Consider the following 23632-nt stretch of genomic DNA (forward strand, 5'->3'; position numbering starts at 1 on the left):
CATTTAGTAGTAGCATCGATGCTACAAAATCGCTAGCGAATTTATTTCTCAATTATTTGCCATTTATGCGTGCTTTGCATTCTTCACGAGATAAATCCACATCAGCGTCCGCGAATAGTCATTGGATATCCGGCTTTACAGATCATCTGGGAACGTTGAGAGTTTGAGAGTACGAAAGAACGTCTCATCGAACGATTCGATTCGCAGATTTTCCTATTTTCTTTTGTCTATTTTTACGAGCGACGCGAGCTCGAGTTTAAGATCAAGCCAACGATACCGCTGGAAACTTTCGCTGAGACGAAAGGAAATTCTGGGTGCCCGTTACGAGAGAAACTCCTGAAAGGATGTTCGTAGCAATTGCCGATGTTCTAAAAACACTTGAAACGAGTCTCTCTTTCGCTTGATCGAGGTAAGAACGCTCACGTATACGCGAATGGCGTCGTCGAAATTGACGTAGGTTCGTGCGTGTTTGTTAAGAAACCAGCAACGTTGTCGAATTAAACTGTTCGTTCGACTTGACGAACATAATGGACGGCACGTGTAAAATGACAAAGTGAGAATTTGTCGTGGCTCTCAACGTGGTTGTACCATAAGGGAGAAAAAGTGACGCGTGAAAGGAACCTTAACAAACATCCCCAACGAGAAACACGTGACGAGCACCCTAGAATCTTGATGGTCGGTCGAGAGGATCTTCGACCTTTTCGCGTACACGCTTTTGGTAAAGGACGCTTCAAGTGGCGATCGACGATGCTCGTTATAGCGCGATCATAAATTTCGGATAAGAAGTACTCTACGAGTCGCGGATATCTGCCCATACTCCTTTGAAAGCTTGTATCGTTTATTCTTGCGATGTATCGATACGAAATATCTTACTTGAAAAACCAGATTCATTTGTTTAAATTGGGAAGAATTACTTAAGTATAATGTAGTATGTGACTATTGTAGAAAGTTTGGAAAAGTTTGTTTCATTTTTAAATAAGATTGAAAGAGTCTAGGTGAGTCTAAAAGGATGAAACAAGAACGTAAGAGGGTGTAGTTTGTGCAACAAAGTCTACAGCTGGTCTACAACTGATCGCTTGTTAACTTGCCTAATATATCAATTAATAAATTAATGCGCAAGAGATGGTGTTTGTTGCGAATTTCCAACAAGCCACGCGATACGGAATTCCAATGAAACTGCGCTCGATCATATCGTAAGAAGATATTGAAATAATAGAACTTTAAGTTTAGAAGTTTCCGAACTCCGCCCAGTCGGTTCGAGTACGGTTCGAGGATTTCTCCGACTATATTAACTCCTCCATCATCGATAGCTACTTGAAGGCTCCTTTGTAGCGTTGATTGAACCAAATATACAAAACGGGAAATACGAAATCGATCGTAAGACAGGACCGAGCATAAGATAAGACGACTGAATAATTCGACTAGAGATTGGACTGGTGTTTCCCAACCTCTTCAAAGTCGTGATCCCCTTTTGTAATAATCGAATAACTTGTGGTTACTTTTCGCGTTGTCATCGAGAAGCAAGATGAAGACAACGCGAAATGAAAGCTAGCTATTCGTAATATCGATACAGCTTTAAAAAAGACTACGTTGAAAGAACTCGGCTAAGGTAGAAATTTAAACCAGAAAGTTCAAGGATAAAAAATAGATTATCAACAACAACGATATAAGTAAAAATATTTTGCAATCTCGTCGGGGATCGCGACTTATACGCCGGGAATTAAACGGACAAACGATTGGACTCGACGAATAAATAATTCAACTGGACGAACGAATAATTCGATCGGACGAACAATAAAAATTTCAACGACGTATACGTATAAGACGGACGGACAAACGTTTCGAGGCCAAAAGGATGACGCGGACGTCTCAGTCTCTTTCTTGACCCCATGCATGAAACCGATTAGGATCGGGCCAGAGCGATACGGACGAGGCGATGGCGACGGCAGCTCTTCTGCGGAACAAACCGAGCCCGGGTTCCACGACCCTGGAGGACGTCCTTGACTCCCTCCTTGGCCTGCCATCCGCGTCGCGTACCCCGAGTCCTGGGCCAGGGCCCGTCGTAACCGGTACATCCGCCACCATGCGCCATCGAACTAACATCGGCCAGGCTAATGCGAAAGCCGGGAAGAGCTGCAGCGACCTACGCCAAGACCTCCAAGGTAGGAGGACTATGTAAGTTTTCGTTCTGAAGCGGTTCCTCTCGAGAGAGAGAGGACCTGAGAGAGGCTCAAAGAAATTTTAATCTACCATTTTCCCTTATGCGAATCTCTCTGTTATATGTATGTATACCTACGTATGCGTATCCGTGTTGTACAGGCACAGCGTGGTTTAAGAACAAAACGTTAACATAGATGTTTGAAATAAATTAACATCTCGATATACTATTCTGCGTACGATGAAAGATTCGGCGGAAAGTTAATTATACGCGAAACATCGTAGAGGAAATTAATAATTCGTCAAAAGAAGCTAGAATCAATGTTTGCTTAATATTCCTCGCGTGACCTTTTCATAAATATTAAGCTCGTAGGGTAGAGAGCTCACGATATCTCCGTTAAAATTTAGTATGGGAATTAGTTAAAATTTAGTTTGAAAATATCGCGGAAATGTAACAAGTGATTTTCAAAAACTGGAGAGAAAATTTAAAAGAAACATTTCCTTCGTTACTTTTGTTTTTGCGTTATCGTCTTAATTGAGAACCATGAAATTTATATGTTAACAGTTGAATCGTAAAACTACACTGTGCGTAAATGTCGTCCTCAATTTATGCGCTCGGCTTGCGTTTCTCTTCGCCTCGTCACCATTCACCCCTCACACACACTACCTTTTATCTTGCTCTCTTTTCTGTACATATGATTTTTCATGATCTTTCATTTTTTTCATACAAGAAAAGTAGTACTTCATGCATATTTTTATCAGAACGTGGAAAATTATTATCTTTATTCTACGATTTTGAAAAATCAAATTGCGTCTTTGTCAAATCTTTTGACTCAAAAGTGAACATGACAATGTTTTACAGTTAGCATAATTCAGCACGAAAGAATTGCGTAGTTTATATTTATATAGGTACAGCTTGTGTTTTGTAGTATATTTTTTATTATTTCAAATCATTCAGAATTGCGATATCCAAAACGTAGATTTAAGTCATACTTTGCTTAACTTGAATTTCCTTAAATTTCTACCTAATCGACTTTTCAAGCATTTTCGAAACACTCGATACGAAATTTCTAATTCTTTTATACGAGAGAAACATTTTAACTATCTGGAGCAGAAATGCTCTAAGACGCCGCTACAAGATACGATGCAGCAGCTAAACTTGCTGATCGAGATTGTCTTTGCGTTGCATTATTCTCTCGCTGTGTTTCCTTTGCCTCGAGATCGCTAGTCTCCTTGTCAACCACGATCGATGACGAAGGGAGAAAAACGAAAAATAAAAAACGGCAGAAAGAGAAGCAAATCGTCGGGCAACGAGGAGAACGCGAAACGGAACATCAATCCCCTGTTTATTTTTTTCTTTTCTGTTATACTTACGTTGATTTTACACCTTTGCAGAAAAAAACAGCGTCTAAAGTTCAGGGAGGCGGAATCGTAGCATCTCGCCTCCCCTGAATTCAGACGTCTTGATACGAGGCTTATCGATCAGAGACGAATTTATCGGTGCTGAAACTAACCAATCTGGGACTCGGAGAGCTAATCGCATTTATGACGACAACCATCAAAAACGCAGAAGACGCGAATCTTTAAAATATATATGAAATTAGTAAGGCCTTTTTCAAGATTTTTGTCTTCGTTGACTTTTACTGACTAATTTTCTTTTCTTTTCTTTTTTTTTTCTCTTTTTGGTTACTTTACATTTGATTTCTATTCCTTTTTATCTTCTTTAATCTCGCGTTAACAGTCTTATTTTCGTTATTCGCACTACGGGAGCTTGTTTATTAAAGGCACTCGGGAGGATAAGCTTATTTTTTATAAACGACCACCGTATAATATTAATTATCTTGCGATCATGCGACTGACACAAACGCCTGATCAAGCGGTTGATCTTTGACGTCTGTCAGGGATACAATCGATGCTAACACTCTGCGATCGCAAACATTATGGTAACGATATTCGTTCATTTCATGTATACGTAACATGGCTTTACATTATCACGTTCCATTCTGTTTCGAATACGTTCGATCATGCCGTTATCGTTTGTGGTTGAGAGCATAAGGGGAACGATTGTGGGTAATTTATAGTTACAGAAAAGATTTTGGATGAAATATCGATTAAACGTGCAAGGTATTCGTTGCAACGATATCCAAAACTTAGTAATCATTTGTAATCTCAGAGGGAAAATGCTGACCTTGTGGACCGGGTGTGGGTAAGATTAAATTTGAATAGAAAAATTCGTACGTGTAATTTAAAAGGGATTGGAATTCCTAACAAAATTGTATGTTTCAACGAAAGAAAGAGGAATGCCCAAACGATAAACCTAGCACGATTGTCGTAGATACAAGTTCGAACGCTAGAATTTAGTTAAAGTTTTTGACGATCGAAACGATTGGCGAATGTCACAGAGTCCGCTAAGAGCGTGATGGACGTGCAGCTGCAAGGAGCCTCCGAGGAGCGTGCCTCGTATTACGTGGGTGAGCTCGTGCGACGAAAGAGCGAGGGTAGCGACACGATGCCCTCGAAAACGGCTGCGGCACAGTCGAGAGGCGTACCCTTGAGTCACCGAAGAGTTTCCTTTGACAACAATCAGGAGGCGAATGGCCTGGTGGCTGGCAACGCTGCGGAGAAAATCATTCGTTGCCGAAATAACAAGTGCAGTAACTCGGCCACCTTGGCCGAGGCGAGGAAGACCTACAAAAGCTGTCACAATTGTACCTGCCTGTATTGCTCGAGGGAGTGTAGAAGAGCGCACTGGCAGCGTCATCGGAGAACCTGCTTGCACTCCCGAGCCGGAAGCCTCTGCAAACAGGTGTTATCCTCCGCCAAGGAGGATCCCATCACGCTGAAACACATCTCGGCGTTGGCCAAGCGTGGCTACGCGTTCCACGGCCGTGGAGCCGTCAGGTGTTTCTTCTCGAGTCCGGAAGCGGCGGAGAAATTCATCGCAAACGGTTTCGTCGACTTAGGTGAACCCACGTACGTGCGATGGTCGGATTTGCTGGCCAGAGAGATGGGAGCGGAACTGTACGCCGAGGTGATCAGACTCTGCAAGTCGTACAATCCGGATACGAGGCTGGTGTTGTATGTGGCCGTTTGCGTGGTCAGCGAGGTGCCAACCAGTGGAGCGGTAAAATGGGAACGACAGTTGGTATCCAGATGCGCGAAAATCCACTTAGACTCGGCAAACAGGCATCACACGTCTTCGTCATCCGCCTCGCCGCAGGGTAGGCAACAGTCCACGTCTCCCTGCAACATCACCCGAGAGATGGAGTCCCCGGAGATGCTGGTGCTTACCTCGCTGCCAGGCAATAACGGCCAGAACACACCCAGGAAAATCCGAGAAATCAGTTTCACCAACATCCAGAGACAACTGAAACTAAGGGGCGTGTCACTCAGGAGGCACTTTCCGCAGGTTTACAGGAAGCTCCGTGCCTACGTGGATGGCACCGTGGATAAGTTCGCTCCGGTTACCATCTATCCGAGAGACCAGGCATCTGGCAAAAGTTTCATGTGCATCATCATGCTCGGTGTAGAACCTGAGCGCCTTCAGCTGCTTCCCACAGATTCCTCTAGAGTTAGAACCGTTGACATTAGCGTCGAGGAGGAATGAACGCCGAATAGAAGCTCTTAAGTACTCGCTTGTGCGATTTTTTTTTTTTTTTTTTTACTAAATTAGTAGGAATGATCTTTTGCAGGCTACGATAGACGTGCGTGCAAGACGCGAGGAATATTTCGAGCTTCGTCTTCGAGTTTATACCGTTCGATGAAAGGAAAATACACGTAGCAGTCGCGAAACTGCGAGAGAAATAGCTGAAGGAAGCTCGTGGAATTCGATAGGAAATTGAATGAAAGTAAATCGTCTTTCGTGAAAAGATGCCGATTAGGATGGTCTTTCGGGAGAAGATGATTTACCAAATCGAGGACACGTCGAGGTGCTTGATATTCCACGACATTTCGTGTGAAGCAACGAACAAAATAACGTAGAAAAAATTAGACTATACGTTGCCAAACACTCTCGCCTTGATTCAGTTTTTCAGATAGATCTAATTGTGTATTTATAGTTTCTGATTAAAGCTCGTCGGGTACGCGTTACAATCGTTGGAGATGTTAGTTTACGCGTCATTTCGAAGATCAGGGACTATATATCGTAATTTCCATACGATGTCTGCTCGATTACTTATCGTAGATCGACGAACATTCATTTCCGTGGACACTTAACGAGCGTGTTGTAATCAACATGTATCAGTTTCATTCGCGAATCTTATTCGTGGATCTTAGAGTACCTATCTCTGATTGCTTCGATATATCAAAAAATAAAGATCTCCTCGATTTGGTTGTTATTCTGTCAGATGTTTATTAGCAACTATATCGATTGTCGAACGAATCAACGAGCGATCTTGATAGAACAACGGTTCCTATCGATATTTCGATATCAAACTACAGTGGGATATACTGGAACGAACGTTATTGATTCCGAAATTGGTTTCTCATAGCTTTTATTCGTTCTAGCATCCATGCATAATACATCGTTGAAATATGTATGTACACGTATCTAGGAACGGTCCATTCCAAACTCACAGTCTCAAGCATAATTACCATTTAATACAACGATATAAACAGGAGAGATATAATACAAAAGCATTAAAGCGTAAAAATAGCATAAAATTAATTTATTCAACTTTTATGTACATATATGCATTTGAATTTGAAAGGGATTAACAGCAATATCTCCTTAGCTTAAGTTTAAGGTATGAAAATTCCTTGATAAAAGCACGCATTTCGTTGTGATATCGACGATTTTTAGCGATAAAAGCGATTTTAGCTTCGTTGTAGCATAACCCACTGTATTCTTCGGAAAACTTTAAATTTGTTTCCTTTTCCATCCAGGTTTCAGGAAAAAATGTGAAATTAACGTAAAATTAACGTAAAATCTTGCTGCATTATAATTAGAGAATTCTAATTATTCGTCTAATCTGTAAAAAAGATACAATTCAAACGCTCTACGTTCGACACGTCGTTTTCGAAAGTAATGACGAGAAGTATCTTGTTGTCCTTTCGTTCGATTTAATGTAGTTACAGTTGTATTTTTTGAATTTTATCATATATATTATATATAAAGATTAAATCTCTCTCCGCGGTGCAGTCAGACTGTCTCGATTGTGATTCAAGAAGATGCTCTTCGAATTGATGGATCTCGAGTCAAGCTGAACGCATCGACGATATAAAAAAGGCAAATGTAGATTGTGGAAGAGATTTTCGCAGTTTAATAGCTCCTTGTGGAAGATCCTCTAAAAATCCCAAGTTTCAAAAGTCTGTAAAACCTAACTAGCGACCGATGTCCCTGAAAATAGAGAATTTCTACCGAGTAATCGTCTCGAGCTCAAATCCAATTACTATACCGTTTCCACAGACGCGATCTTTGTGCCAAAGCGTAGACCGTAATAAATTAATAATCTTTCGAATTAAGAAAGTAACCTGCGCGGATCACGATGGCAACAGGAATGAACGTCTGCAGGAAAGAAACATTCTAAGAATCTTGATCTCATGGACTAACTTCGTGGCATCGACGAACTCTCCGTTTAATACTAAACTCGCGTTTTTATCTTTTCGACGAGATAAGATCGGGATACCAGTTTTACTTTTACGAAATTTCCTACATAATTTCTACATTTTCACGTAACGTCGGTGAAATTCTTTTTGCGACAAATAAACTTAACAAAGTAGCAAAATCGGACTGTCAAGGGAAACGATAATAGTGCCAACGTTAAAGTCACGAATACACGATGGTCGAATGTATCTTGATTAGAGATGAAATTTTAATTTCATCGGTGAGACTATTAATTTACACGAAACCCTTGTAAATTACTCTGGTGATTAATTCCAACAGATATGCCAACGATAATAATTAGAGATGGCTGGATCAATGTTTGTTCTGCTGGCCATAATCTCAAATTAAAAGGATCCTAAACGTAATTTGTAGTGCCAATGATAGAATCTCTTGCAATATCATCGTGAGAGGAATTTCCAAATGCGCGTGATAAAATCTCTGAGATATTACTCGTCTAGCTATACCGCATTTTAACAAAGATAAATTGTAAAAATCATTTTTACAATTTGATGTAGTATCTATTACATTCGGAGAATATCATCATGAAATATCACATATTTCGCTTTGTTTTGGATTATGATTACCTGTGTTAAGGACATCGCTTTATTTTACTTTTCAGATGTGCGTAATTAACAACCAGAGTATGTTTTAAGAAACGTATTTCATTCAAGTTGCCAGAAAATGATCAAACGAATATTAAGTACATGATATTTGATTAGAAGTGAAATATCTAATTATCTCTTTAATGAAATGATACTATTCTTGTAAGAAACTAAAGTTGAACTGTTTCGTATAACAATGTAAGTTTTTTCAAAGCTACTTTTCTCTTGAAACAATCGGTGAAATTAATATCTTTTCAAATTATATCCATCGATAACGTCATAGATACGTATACGTATAAATATGTATATCCACTTGTTTATCTAGTTAGAATTTCTTACTTGCAAAATTTATTTATTATGTCTTCTAATAAGCAGTTATCGTTTAAATTGTATCGTTAGTGCTGCAAAATATAGTAGCTATATAATTTAACAATCAAATACATGTGTAATGTACAATAATTGCAAATTCTATTTTATAACGTTTGAACCTTATCGCTTAAAAAATTTCCTATCGAGAAAATCGTGATTTCACTTAAGTAGATATTAGTAATTCCGATTGTATTGAAAATAAATAGTATTTGGAAAAAGTTATATTTGATATATGTATACTGTAAAATTATTGAACTCTTGCCTTATATATTTTCACGTATCCCTTATGGCAAAAGAGACAACTAGGTACTCTACTTTTGATAAATCGCTGCTAATATTTAGCACACGAGATATCTATCTCAAACTTACATTACTCTCGTCGAAATAATGTAGATGCTACGTATTTATAATATAATATATCAGTTTATATACATATATATATATATACATTCATTTTAACATTAATATAAATCATTAATTACATGACACGTTAATTAAATCAAAAGACACACCTCAATAGTAATAATAATAATTGCAAATAAAAATCTTCTTTAACAAAGATATAAAGAGTCAACTATTCGCATTTTTATAAGATATAATTCTTTCTCGGGTACTTGTATAAAGTATAATATAGTAACTACATATTGTGCAATAACAGCTACTCATAGAAATATATGCTCACCGTGTACATGTAACAAATTCAATATATATTTATGAAATTACTAAATATACATACATATATATTTATATATATAACTAACAGCAACATTTGAAAAATAGCAATAAAAGGAACGAGTAATGTTTTTTAAGAATCAGGTTTAGAAGAAAGATATTGATAGGTAAAGAAAGATTTATTCACATATTGTACGCTGTATAAAATGTTTTTTTATGAGATAAATAGGAACTAGAATTAGTAACTTCCCTCGAAGAGTGACTGAAAGTATTGTACTTTCTAATTTATTGTTTATAGTATAACATTATGACCTTGATGTTGACTGATGAGTGTCAATTTTTACTCTATATTTCAATACAAAAAGAAGTTCAATTTGAATAATTTTCACAGACCAATATTTCGTTTAAATAGCAGCAACTTGTACGACGTAAATTTCTTAAAGTGATATTTCATAATAACAGATGCGGAGAATTGTTAAAGTGCTTAGATTGAAGAAGGGTATAAACAGGGAGGAATGCTGCCCTGAATACCTAAGTATCTATGTACTTGGTATTCCCTTAATTGTGCTAAATTCTTCGAAAATAAAAGTTCACTGATAGTAACTAAATGAAACTGTGACAGTGAGCAATCTCCTATCTGAGAACTGCCTCGGCGAACAACAAATCTAGCCATTTCGATTCGAATTAAAATGCCTAAAAATTTCATCTTAACTAATAAGTCGACTAAATTATTCATATAGAATAGATTATTTAAAACAGATCGCTCTAATTATCGTTTATAGCTTAATTTGTTTAAACTCTATAAGATTCACAATATAAATAGATATTTTTGCAATAATTAATGAACTCTTAGTCCTAATTTTAGTTATAAAAGAAATTGGATGTAATTATTATTTTATCCTATTAGACAAGTCGTATTTACCATACATGTTTTTAACACACACGGTAGCGCTTTGTACGTACAATAAAACGTTTAAATTATGAAAAGAAAATTGATGATGAAAGTTGACATAATCTCTGAACAGACTGAATACTGTTAGCATAGATGACAGAAATAAAGTAGTACAAAATTAATCGTTATGATTAAAATTTAATCAAACATAAAATAATAATTTGATAATCGATAGTTCGTACTTTGTTCTCTTATTGTCATAAACAACTATATGAATTATGACACTTATTTGTTATTTTACGATACTTCGAACAACTCGGTGAAACTATTTTAGCTAGCACCGAGAGAGGAGAAAAAAGTTTCAAATAATCGATGAATCGATCGATTTGTAGTATAATTAATAAAAAATGAAGATAGTGTATTAATGCCACGAAAGTTAGTCCGCTGAGTTTTCGATAGTTCCTTTTACCTGTCTGTATTACGACATGCCACGAATGCGATTATTTCGATCGTACATTTAGTATATTTCTAAACTTATTGTTTATCACTTATCGTAGAAGACGCACATTTGTCTTATTCATCGCGTTCTGTGCGCAACGATCTTCTGATATTACGTAACAAAGGGATGATCTAATTTATACGACAAGAGAGAAGGAAGAGAGAGACGGTGATCGCATCTGTACGATCGATAATTTTATGAAAAATCTTTAGAAGTTTTGACTCGCTGATCGATATCCATATTTATATGTAACCTTACCGATTTATATATATTGTCGTAATGATTGACAGGGGCAAGGAAGCGCTCTTGTTCATTCAATTCCTTGCCTTTTATAACAAAAGAAAGAAAAGAAAAAAAAAAAAGAAAATGTAACGAGTGTGACAAAAAGTGCTTCAAACTATATTTATCGAAAAGCTGGTGCGGTCAAGTATGTAATAACGTGGGAGAAATTGGAGAAATTTCTTTTTATCCGAATCGATGATACGTTTTTCTTGTCGTTGGCAACTGACTGCTCAATGATTGAACGAGCAATTACGTATGTAGCTCGGGTGTAGTCACTGTAAACGTAACGTTATCGTTTCAACATCTATTTATCGGTGCTACTAATGCCTACCACTGTTTTCGCATCTGCGTATGTCTCAATTTTCCAAATAAAATGTTAATTTTATTATACCTGCCCGTCACTTCATATTTTACGAGATTTTGTGATAATGACTGTTACATTTATATAATTGATAAAAGCAAATACTTTAAAACATAGAGGATCAATAAAATTACATATTCTTACGGTGGTAACTTTTGAATATACCCAAATAGCAATTCAAGTTTTTTTAATAATTGTTTATAGATACGAGATTTTTATTATATTTGACTATTCGTATGATTTCACTTATCGATAAAGTGTCGTAAGGTCTAATTGATTGCAAATATGTACATGTTTTCAGGTGTATCTTTTATGTCATAATTTTAAGCAATAAGTTCGTCTTTTAACAATTGTTGTTTTTGGTGTTGTAAAAATAAAGATTTAATTTATAAATAAAATCATGTTTCTCCCTCTCTTTCTCTTTCCCCCTCTCTTATTGTTAGTTGAGAAAAATAAATTTTCATTTTTTAACAAACAATAAAATCGACGTGAAATGCAGTTGTTCGAATCCAGCGACAAGCAGGGAACAAAAGTAACAGTCATTTCTAAAGTTTGTATAAGAGAGATCATTGTTAAAAAGCTAACTACTGTTTAATTGTGGATAACGAGCAACAGAATAAACGATTCTCCGATGATTTATCAAAGTTTTTGATTTATTTGGCTCTGTACAGATTTACTACAAATTTATTATTATTAATAATACCATCGTACAATTTTAATCGTCATAAAGTTATTGTGGTTGAGTTTCTGTTTCACATACTGTTTATCATACATGATGAATGAAATCACTCTTATTGCAATGGGTCTGGAATACGCAAAACTAACGTTTCTATTTATCGTTGCTGGAAATTTGTTATTTATCATTTCATCGATAACCAAGAAGGGGAGATAAAGAGCTTAACATTTTACTTTGCACCTTTAAACAAATTTCAAAGAGTGATGAGCGATTACGAGATTTGTAAGTAGAAACAACAGAAAAGAGGTACACAGAGTACGATTTCAATGTCTCCTTTCAGACAAAGACAAAGATAATTCTCTTATTTAAGCTTTGGAATAACCATCTTATTTAGGTACAACAGCTTCGCAATAGTGTAGTACGCGACATCATCGCGGAAAGCACGATCGACGACATAATAATATACATTCATACAAAGTTGCACGATATTTAAGCTTACAACTGAAACGCTTTCTCATCGTTTCGTCGTGTTACAAAACAATTCTCCATAAATACTGTGTCGTAGTTGGCGAAGTAGCTAAAAGTATATACCTACGGCTAATAGTCTTACGCTTAATAAATTTATATTACGAATTATATTATCTTTGTGTGTGTGTGTGTGTGCGCGCGCGCGCGCGTGCGTGTGTGTGAGTGTGAGATGTGTATAAACATAGCACAGACTGATCGACTGTTCATTACATTATTAATACTATTATTATTATTATTATTATTATTATCATTTTTGTTATTATTATTTCTATTATATAATGGCGTTTTGACTATATTTTAAAATCATTTGAATGTACACGTATCGTTGCCGGTGAATTGTATGCTACATTATTGTGGAGCCATCCAACTTTAGCTCCTAAACCTCGCACACTTTATACAAGATAAAACGCTGCTTCTTTTAAAGCTGGCGAAAATTATTGGTAAATATAAATTACTTTTCACGCGGTTCGAGTCAATCGAACATCTTTCGTACATAATAAAAGAAAAAGTGCTAATTCAACCAACTAACCAACTAACAAGAGGCGTCTCCTGACTTCAGTCTTTCTTAGACAACGAAGACTTCCTCTTATCTCTTTAAACATTTAGGTAACGTTCGGAAACTAGAAGAATAAAGACAAATTTCCTGAACACTTCTTATCGTTCGAGCGTATAAGATTATACAATAATCTTAACGATCTCTATATATATATGTGTGTGTGTATGTGTGTGTGTAATGTTTATGTATACATATATATCATATCTTACCAATAGTCATCATATTTCGCCAACATCGATGCAAAATAAATCACAATAATTTTTTCCCTTTTACGCTTAAAATTGGCAACTGTAATCCTCATTGCAACATTAGTATATTATATTCTTCCGCTAAATGCTAAAAAATATGAATCCTCTCACTCATTCGGTAATTACATTGTCCTTACATATTACAAGTAAATAGAGTATTTTGGTTTTCGACCCCTCGCTGATAAAAAGGACATTTCATACCTCGCGATATCGCTTTTATTGTGGGCGCGACATGGAAGATCATTTGAAAACGTAGAAAAAATTGGGAAACTTCTGTTTATTACTCTCGTTGTGATAGAGCGCGCATACATATACCTATCTAGTAGACAAGCATACAAAAACATTTAAGATACAGGTATTTTACAGGCTTAAACACGAAAAGGAGAACAAAAGTATTAGCTTTGAATTTGGTTTAGTTTACGTACAATACACATCTTCAGGAGCAATGCATTATAACACATATAGAACAGTTGCTTGTCTTAGGTAAGGACTTACACATATAGTCGTAGCAACATGGACGATCGGGTCTCTGAAATGAAAACTCAAATTTATTCCGTTATATGGTATTGATATTATCATGGAATGTGTCCGAAAGAAATCACTTCCTCTATGATCGACATCGAGCAATGATAGGAAATCGTTTCATGTGCGTATCTTCTTCCTACTCACTGTCCTTTATACTACTCGAGATAATCTGCTGTACGTTCGTTGAATTCTGCTTAAAAATCGGAGAATCGAAAAAAACATGCATTTATATATATTTCGTAAACTTTCATACTTTTATTTGTAACAGTAAAACAAAGTGGAAGCGTCTGTATGTAAAGGAAAAGTGTATTTTATATAGCTCCTCAAAAATAGTCTAAATTTACACGAACTCTTAAACTCTTGTTACATGCACTTTGTAGACTCTCCTTCAATAAATAAAAGATCTCTGGCTGACGATTCCTAGAATCGTCTGAGAAAAGCTAGATGTTTCTTTCTATCATAGTCTTCAGATAGATACATGCTATAAAGTGAGCTTGTAATTAACGTGAAAACAAATTTCTTTTTATTTAGTTTATACAAAAAAAAAAAATTATTAAATATTTGTTCGTGACAAAAAAGAAAATATTTTTGTTAAAGGTGCTAAAATGGTGTATAATAAAAATAACCACTGTTATAGTGCTACACAGTTATACTTTTAATGATATTACTTATAATAATTCGCGTTTGTATGCTCTCTTGAGCAACGAAATTCGCTGATTTTGTTTCTACTTTCAAATTCAGTGCCTCTTCGTTATACACCAATTACATCAATCATCGGATCATGTTATTTCTATTCGACATCTATGCGCAAACAAAGCGTGTTGCTTGTGCGACGAGCAACAGAATTGGAACTTTCGTTGAAAACGAACGAAACGAAAGAATCGTCAGCCATTTTTCTAGGAGGCAGTTGCGGTAGATGGAAGTGAGCTGGGTCACGCGAGATTCGTTTCCTGCTCGCCCCATCCCTCGCTATCGCATTCGCTCTCCGATGCTGAGTCACTGTCGCTGAACTCGACAGCAACGCGTCGTGCCAATATGGATGCGACATCGTTCAATGCGTTCACACGTTCCACTTCCTTCTGTTCAATCTTCTCTACTTTACGTAATTTTATTCCTGGAAAAATAAATAGATTTTTAATCGTGGTATGTTCAGAGAAACTGTATTGACTTTAATCCTTTTAAATTCAAAGTGTAACGTTATATCGTAAAAGTTTTACTGAAAGATTGTAAGTAAACTAAAATAAAGTTAAATAAATTTAGCATTTAGAACAAATTATATCTATTACAAATCTATCATATAGAACAAGTAATAATGAGTTAATATTGATTATCCGAATGATAATAAGGTAATTACCATCTCTAATTGCTTTAAGTAGATCATTCCGCGGATCGACAAGGGGGATGTTCGGATTAACAGGCTTCCTCAATTGTCCATCCACGATGTTCTTCAAAGGTTTCAGGGGTTTCAACTTGGGTGGGTTAGTTGCTATCATTTTAGCAATATCGCCATTGGTCAATGGCACAGGGGGCGATGGTCCGTTAACAACAGGCGGTGGCGGAGGTGGTGGAGGTGGAGGTGGAATATTACACGGTGGAGAAATAGGTCTAGGTGGTGTGGGATCAGGAGTCGGAGGTGGAGGTGGCAAGTCTTGCGGAGCAGGGTCGGTCTCATCTGTTCCTATTTGTGTCGAATGATTTGGAGGAGTAGGCGTAGAGTGATGACTGGGTAGCGGACTATTCGAGCGACTTCCGTTCCTATTCAGTAGATGTGACGGTATTGAACCTGAAATAAATAATTAATAAAATAATTAGTTAACAACTTAATAGAAATAAATGTTTGGATCTCGTACTCTCTAATGAAAGTTTAAATGTCTCCAATCTAAAACTTAATTTCAACCTCAAACCCATTAAATGAAACTTGAAGATACTCTTCCAAAATTTTGACTCTTTTTCGAAGTGACGGTATACTCGTTGAATATAAATATTAACGTAATTACCATTCATAGGAGGAGAGGACATGGTTTCACCAGGAGGCGGAGGTGGTGGTGGTAGGGTATCTCTACCAGTACTCATCGATCTTCCTCGTGTTGGAGTATTGTTAGCAGAGGCTACAGTAGGTGTCGAATTGCTAGAAGTATTGCTTGGCGGAGCTGGTGGTGGTTGCGATGGTCGTGATCTACCACTTCTGCTTGGAGTACTTTGACCACCAGGACTCTGGTACGTTTCGCTACCCGCTTGCCCTTGACCTGTGCCATAATGTGAGCCGTACAAGTTGTCTTCATAGCCCTGAGCCACGTAATTTGCCACCCTGTTTTCAAAAAGAGAAGAAAAGATCAATTTTCAGAAATATAGAAATCCCACTTTTCAATAATGCTGTAATATTTCAGTATTGTATGATCTACACAGCAAAATCATAAGTAGCAAGAGAAAGCATTCGGTAAAGATTTTCATGTGTGGAGACAAACAAACTGTTGCATCGATCAAACGCTTTTCACGATCATTGTAGAAAATTACGAACCTATAATGATCGGAAGAAGGAGGACTGTACAGATGTTGCTCCTCCGGTGGATAACTTCGTCTAAGTTCAATGCTGTTTGGCCTAGGTGGCCGTGGTTCGGTCATCACCATTCCCAGTAACGATTCATCAGGTATATTGTGAGGTGCTCTGTATTGAACACCTTGCGTTGGCATAATGTACTCGCCATGACCAACGGCTAACTGTCTTTGCCTTTCTCTCGTATTATGCGGTTGCCTTATACGCTTCTTATGCCTGCCACCGCCACCACCACCACCCTCGTTCCGAGGCCTATGAGGCTGTACGGTAAAAATTCTATATTAAATGGCTGCCTTATTGCAGAGTAACAGCAAAAGTGCAAGACAAGCTTAATTTATCAATCAAATATGACTCAATGCTTGATCCAGTATTTGTTTTATTGTACGCTTAAGTTATGGAAGATATTTTATAATCTACTAGCATACTTTCAAGTTTGTTTCGAATTTTTAGAAAAAACAGGATCAACCACTGGACATGAGAAGATTTGTAGGAAATAAAACTAGTGATTTTCTTTACGAAGAAAATATGATCGATTAAAGCGAAGGCAGATAAAAGAAAGTTTACTGTATATTGTATTAAACATTTCAGATTGAATGTTTTTATACATTTCGATTGAAGGTTTCAGAAGCTACTTCTAACGTGTCCACAATTTTATTTCCTACAACGTGAAATATGACAAATCAAAAATAAAAATAATCCTGAAATGATCAGAGATCGTGAGACATCGTATCGATATTACAAGATGGCTGGATGAATGATAATGACAGACTTCTATTGAGTACATCCAAAAGTTGCATGACTGGCACAAAATGACATTACAAAGTGATCGACAAAGTGACATGGTTGTGAAACGAACTATTCGACTTTGACAAACAATTTGTCTTACAAAAACAGGGGTGCCAGACAAGGATTCTTCTGCGTAGATTGAACGTCGTTTTTAAACCAATAAACTTGCATGTAAAAGAAAGTTATGGAAATGAAAACTTAGAACGAAAATTCTTATTGGAATTTAAAGAAAAGAGAAATAAGAGAGAAAGTCACATAAGAAACAAACGTATCATTCGGTCTACGCAATAAAAAATTCTTTGCCAAGGACGAACATTACAGAACGTGTTTGGTTTAATGTCATTGGCTAATCCTAGCAATGTAAACTACAAACTTTCAAAGCGAGCATCTATCAGCGCAATCTCTATCAGCGCAAAAAGGTCGGTTAATGAAAATCCACAAAGAAGTGAGCTTTATTATGTATGAGTGAGTGGTTGGCGATCGATAATTCATTAGAACTGGATAAGGGTAATAAAAAACTACAAAGATCCAAACCATCGACTTGCCTCTCTGAACGGTTCGGCATATTCAGACTCGGTCTATAACGAAGGGGACATTTTCAATCGTTAGAATCGCATGTATGTTAGCATATAAAAGTAGAAAAATAACTATTGTATCGTGTTACAGCGCACCTCGAAAAGTGTTAGTTAATCACATGTACATAATATATCTTGCTTATATTTTCCATAAGTACTAAAAGAATAACATAATTCAAGAACAATCTCATCTTGTGTCTAAGAACAAAAAAAAAAAAGAAAAATAAAGGAGAAGATCGAGGTGCACGTGTAGATAACAAAGTGGAAAGGAGACAAAAATTTTCTTACCTTTTTCCCTCGATCGTGTAACTTCTTTTCCGTATCCTTCAGCATTTCCTGACTCCAGAGATCGAAGAAATAATTCGGATCTGTGTAAAATTTCAGTCCATCCTTACCGTCCTCCCTAAAATCGACAAAGAATTTTATTCGTTTGTATTTTATCTTTTATCTACTGTACAAATTACTTTTGCGTTATTTGACAAACTAATATTTTACACAAGAATCTGAAGCTGTAATATCGTAATAGGTAAATTTTTTGCGCACATTTCAAAGTGTTCTGTATTTTTTCTACTTACACGGTACCTGCTAGATAAGATAACCAATTAGTTTTGTTTCCCTAAATAAACAAGATAATCAGATATCTTTCTTAGCAATAACAATACATTTTTCTTCCTATAAGGAGATAATAGAAGTTTTTAATATTTTTTGGGAGCTTTTATATTTTAATACTTTCTAATATTTTGAATTAAACTTAATAAACTTCAAATTGGATCTCAAATAATTCTGGAAATTGTGTTTAATAAAAATTACTTCAAATTCTAATTGTATATTAATATAGTTAAAAAGACTAAAGTACCTATAAACATTAAGTTTATCAAGAGGTGGTGGCGTGTCACATTGATGATAAGTTTCTAACATCGCCGTTGGCATGGTGTCCCTGGAAACAACTTGTTGGTCGAACACCACTGAACTCTTAAACGCTTTCCTCATGTGTATATCTTGTAACGAGACTGGAAGGAAAAAATATAACGATAATGCATTTTGCAAATTTACAACAAATACGCAATACTAAATTTCTTACACTGTTTTTTTTTTTTTAAACAACATGCCAATACACCGCGTTTTTTAAAGAAAAAAGATATATCTATGTAAATGTATCTTAGTCTATGCTTGGATCACGTCGTTCCTAATACGGTGTTAAAGGATTAATCATAGACTGCCTAATTAATTAGATAATTAACGAACCTTCCTCGACGTTACTGTCAAGCTGAGTAACTTTCACAGCTAATCGATCTATCCTGGCTTGCAAGGAGTTGGCCCTATCGCTCAATCCATGAGCTTCCCTCGCGAGCTCACCGAACAGATCCTCGGCGTGCCTGGACAGACTAGACAATTGCCTGATCGTGTTGGCCAGCGTGCCATTCGTTACAGCCTCTAACTCCGAGGGCAGAGGAAAATTCTCGGGAATAGTACCGCGTGCGACGAGCACCGGCTCCACTAGTCGCTTTGGAAGTGGCATTTTCTTTCCACTTGCCTTTTACCTTCCCTTCAAAGATCACTCACCGCTTTCTAGAGACCTGCAACAATCACACATTTCAATAACTATGTATATCTGTTAATTAACTTGAGATTATTTATAGTTGACGCAAACAAAGATATTCCTCCTTTCATGTTTCCTATCCAAAATCGTAGTATTCAATTTAGAAGTAGTAAAGATATAACAACGTAGTCGATAGATTCTTCGATTCATTGAAGGAGCACAAATGTTTGTATCGCGTCAGGAAGAAACGCGCGGATGATCGTGGTTTCGATTCGTGGAACAGATGGAACGAGCCGGGAAGTAATTTGCAACGGAGTAGGCTCGAGTGCAAAGACGACACTCGACGCTCTTTGCGCGCGAATACATCCTCTCTACAGGTATCGAAAGTCGTTAGCGGAATGAATATTCGATCTTTCTGGGGTTGCACATTAGTGCAACCCATCTAACGTGCTCGCCCAACTTGGTCTTTTCATTTTGCAAACCCGGACACCGATCGAACGACGCCGATATCGGCCACGGAACGTGCTTCGATTAATTGAAACACGAGTTAATTGAAATGCTAATGATTCTGAAATCTTGTCGGAAAGTTCGTAATTAAGCATACTGTGTGCACCGGTGATATTTTCGTGTAAACGTTACGGTCAAAGTCGTTAATTTCGCGTCAAATTACCCTTGACCGAGACGACGCGGAAATACCGAGTGAACGGTGTACGAAAATTCCGTTTCCTTTTTCCTCCTTTTGCTTTTTCTTCGTTTCTTCTTCTTCTTCTTCTTCTTCTTCTTTTTGGGAGAAAGACGACGTACGAGCAGATCGTTACAAACGATCGAAAGAGACATTTATCATGAGTTGGATGAGTAATGGAATTGTTATTGCAGGAAGTCGTTCCCGTTCCCAGCTGACCACGAGATGTGTTTACTTCGCTATCGTGAACCATGTTTTGTTTGTTGTGTATACAATTAATAAACTGTGGGTACAAAAATTATAGTTGTACACGTGGATTTTTGCCGAATATGTGGCAGGCACTCTTTTAAGAAATTTGTAAACATTTTATACGTCAATCTTGCGAATCAACGTATCGTCGCATTTTTCGAATCATGTCCAAATCATCCAATTGAAGTGTACCAATCTCTCGACGTAGTAGTCTCGTGACCGGTATATGTACCTTCCAATCGACTGAACAAATTCTAACGAGTGCAACGACTGCAGCCTCGCCTTGACTCCTTTCCTTTCCTCGCGTGTTCCCCTCTTCGCTATCCCATTGGCCCCGATTAACTTGCCCCGGTTGTTGCCTCTTATCGTTCGCTGCAACTCTCTCAGGGTCAACACGCGACGATAATTAGCAGCTACGGACTGGTCGCGCGTAAGGGGTATTAGCCCTCCGCGCAAACTGTACCAGAAACAGTGAGAAACTCACTGCGTAAATAACGTATTAGACAACACGTTAGCGTACAACAGACATCTCAGAGATAGAACGCCCGCTTCCTTTTTTCTTTCGCTATAACATGTGATTAAGAGATTAATAGAAAACACGAGGCTGTTATCGAAAGCAAAAATGTTCCATCGTACGCGCTGTTTCCGATATGACGCGGCGGGCAAGAAATTGCTTCGAACAAATGATGTTTTAACACTTTTTAGCATTTTGTAGTGTTTGTTCCTCTTATTTCTTAAAATTCAAATTCTGTCTAAATCAGCTTTGAAGTATCTGGCAGGGTCAATGATACGATCATGGCCAAACGAGGACGGCGATGGATGTACCGCTATTTTTCCATTGATTCCTAATTAGCAATTTAGTAAGCATACGCCAAACACGTTTAACACGTAGGTTCGCAGGATGTTGGTTTAGCTGTGGAAAAGATATGACCGTTGTTTCTCAAATCAAACCGACTTCCAACTTTGGAGGATACTTCTGCTCGTGGTACATTCTATATTTCTGACAAGTGAAATCATTAATTTTTGCAATGGTACTTTTACGAAGTACCTACTTCTAATTAAGAGGGACACGGGAAAACTCGGTTTTATTCACCCCTCGTTAAAAGTCCCTGTACTAACTCTTTGTATCACTTATGAATGTGTAACTGAATAAAAGCCTCGGGTGGCGCATGTAGGGTTGGCCAAGCCCTTCTTTTGCTTTCTGATCCCTTTGTTTTTAGAGATCGTTGCTCGGATACGTTAGACGGAATACCATAACGTCGAGGTTGCTTTAACGATATCCCTTTATCCCTGCGGACTTTCGCTTATCCACGTTCATCTAAGTTTTAATCTAAAGCGGTTAAATACGCGCCTTTTTTTGTAGCTCGTGATAGAGAGAGAAGGTCTAATTGTAAAATAAATAAGACACGGTACCTACATGAGTATTTTGTAAAACATTACATTTTTTTTTAACGCACCCTGCATGTAGTATATTATCCTCGTTTCCACTTGACGTGGAAAGTGCAAGCGTTCGTGCGAACGGATCAACCGAAGTATCGTTACTAAGGTTTATGAAACCTTTCGAAAGAAGTCGTGTCGACATGTGGGCCGACATTTACGCCGTACAATTGTATATTATCTCCTGTGAAGAAATAGAAAGTCGCTTGCAATGATTTCTTCTGCTCGAGGTTTCTGTTACGTTCATTTGACTTCATGTGTTGGATAAAGGTTAGACGCGATACAGGCAGACATTTCACAGATGACTCCTTTAGCTTTATTACATCCATCGAATTATTTATAAGCTCGTCGTATCGAAAGAGAAAGCTGCTTAAATTTGGGTAAGTTTTAAAAAAATTGATATCTGCAAATTTAAAATAAAAAAGAACTCGTGTACTCTTTGTCTATAGTAAATAGATATCTCGTACAGCTGAGTAAATCTCGTGGTATGAGGTTTTAAATTAATAGACGTTTAATGAAAAAAACCTTTCTTTTCATCTAGATTATCTAAATCGCGATAAAAAATAGCGTACAAAATGCTAATTAAATATTATGCGATATTAAATGTTGCAATTGCATGAACAGGTTGAAACAAAGAATATATCTATGCGTTATCGCGAATACGTTATAATTACATCGCAAAGAAACCAGTTCTTACTCCGCCTTATCCGTTTTTCACTAGTCCGCAGATTAATCTCGAGATTTTAACGTTCATCGATCCACCCACCCATACGAGCCTGCTCGCTTGCAACGTACATATTAAATCATACGTTTCCCCGATTTCCATCTAAGAAAAGTCTCATCCAATGCTGTTGTACCAGCAAAGTAAATAAATTCCCTGCAATGGTAACCATGGTTTCCTTCGCTCGGCAATGAGCTTGTATGAGTTGAAATATTCGCCGTATTACCACCATTTATCGTTTCAATCTACCGTTGAAAACCAACAATTTACCTGTTTCGCGTTTTGTGTTTTGTATCGCGGTAAGAATTTCTGTCCTGGCAAATCGACTTTGAAACTTCTTCTGACCATGCTCTGTTTATCGACCTCGTTATTCTATGAAGCAATAACATAGTATCATAATCTTCATTGTGTATATTACCAATCCATTAATCCTATAAACGTGTTCTTCTTTCTAGTCAGATCGTCGAACATTATACTAAAATCCGGAACACAATGGAACAACGATTCCAACGGAATAGACTATGCTAGATTATACGAGCATAACATGAGTCACCATGTACACCTAAACCCCATTCAACCTTCCAGCCCTGTAGATCTACACTTTATACACGCTCCTACGCATTCGATGCCAAGTAGTGATTTACTGATTCAGCACGAGCTTAGGCGAGAGCGGGACGACACCAGCACCGTTACCAGCAACGACCGATACATCGTACGGCGACGTTTTCCGTCGAAAACGAATCACGTTCTCATCGATCCACATATAACGAGTATACCACTGCGGGAAACGCGCCATTAAAGATTCCACGGGTAATTACCTAACGACTCTGTCACGGCTGATTCTGTAGAATTTCCCGCTTCAAAACACTGAAACATAGTGCGTTTCGTGGTAGCACAGTGGTCGAAGAAAGTGAATTATTTGCATAAAGTTTGTGGTAAATTACTGTAATACGATAAGCGAAGTCAACATTATGTTACTTGGATTTTTTACTTTTTCCTGTTTGAAATTTATTAAAGGATTTCAATAATATATACATGACGATAGTATTTGCGATAGTATCTATTATACGTAAATTTACGAAATTTGTTAACCATAGGAAAACAGAATTGAATTGA

The 23632-nt window shown here is 37.2% G+C and overlaps 2 protein-coding genes across 8 annotated transcripts in view; one reads left to right on the forward strand and one right to left on the reverse strand.

Annotated features, from left to right (window-relative positions):
• The window catches only part of LOC117164057 (uncharacterized), a 73386-nt gene extending 61549 nt beyond the window's left edge, over positions 1–11837 (forward strand). For 2 of the 4 annotated variants that reach the window (XM_033346827.2, XM_076617565.1), the window contains exons 10-11: positions 1908–2162; positions 4560–11837. In XM_033346827.2, the coding sequence (XP_033202718.2) occupies positions 1908–2162; positions 4560–5764 (1460 nt within the window). In that variant the 3' untranslated portion in view covers positions 5765–11837. Of the gene's footprint in view, positions 1–1907; positions 2176–3552; positions 3856–4559 lie in introns of those variants that run through there. The other 2 variants (XM_076617567.1, XM_076617568.1) reach the window with 2 other exon arrangements.
• Positions 11838–12071: 234 nt separating this feature from the next.
• Positions 12072–23632, reverse strand: part of SCAR (wiskott-Aldrich syndrome protein family member 3 SCAR) — a 35536-nt gene continuing 23975 nt past the window's right edge. For 3 of the 4 annotated variants that reach the window (XM_033346839.2, XM_033346838.2, XM_076617570.1), the window contains exons 2-9: positions 19133–19464; positions 18744–18897; positions 18176–18290; positions 17858–17890; positions 16491–16786; positions 15970–16280; positions 15327–15755; positions 12072–15086 (exon numbers count right to left, since the gene is read on the reverse strand). In XM_033346839.2, the coding sequence (XP_033202730.1) occupies positions 14905–15086; positions 15327–15755; positions 15970–16280; positions 16491–16786; positions 17858–17890; positions 18176–18290; positions 18744–18897; positions 19133–19406 (1794 nt within the window). In that variant the 5' untranslated portion in view covers positions 19407–19464 and the 3' untranslated portion in view covers positions 12072–14904. The remainder of the gene's footprint in view (positions 15087–15326; positions 15756–15969; positions 16281–16490; positions 16787–17857; positions 17891–18175; positions 18291–18743; positions 18898–19132; positions 19465–23632) is intronic. The other variant, XM_033346840.2, reaches the window with a different exon arrangement.

This window comes from Bombus vancouverensis, chromosome 3 (genome assembly GCF_051014615.1).
Source record: "Bombus vancouverensis nearcticus chromosome 3, iyBomVanc1_principal, whole genome shotgun sequence".
NCBI lineage: Eukaryota > Metazoa > Arthropoda > Insecta > Hymenoptera > Apidae > Bombus > Bombus vancouverensis.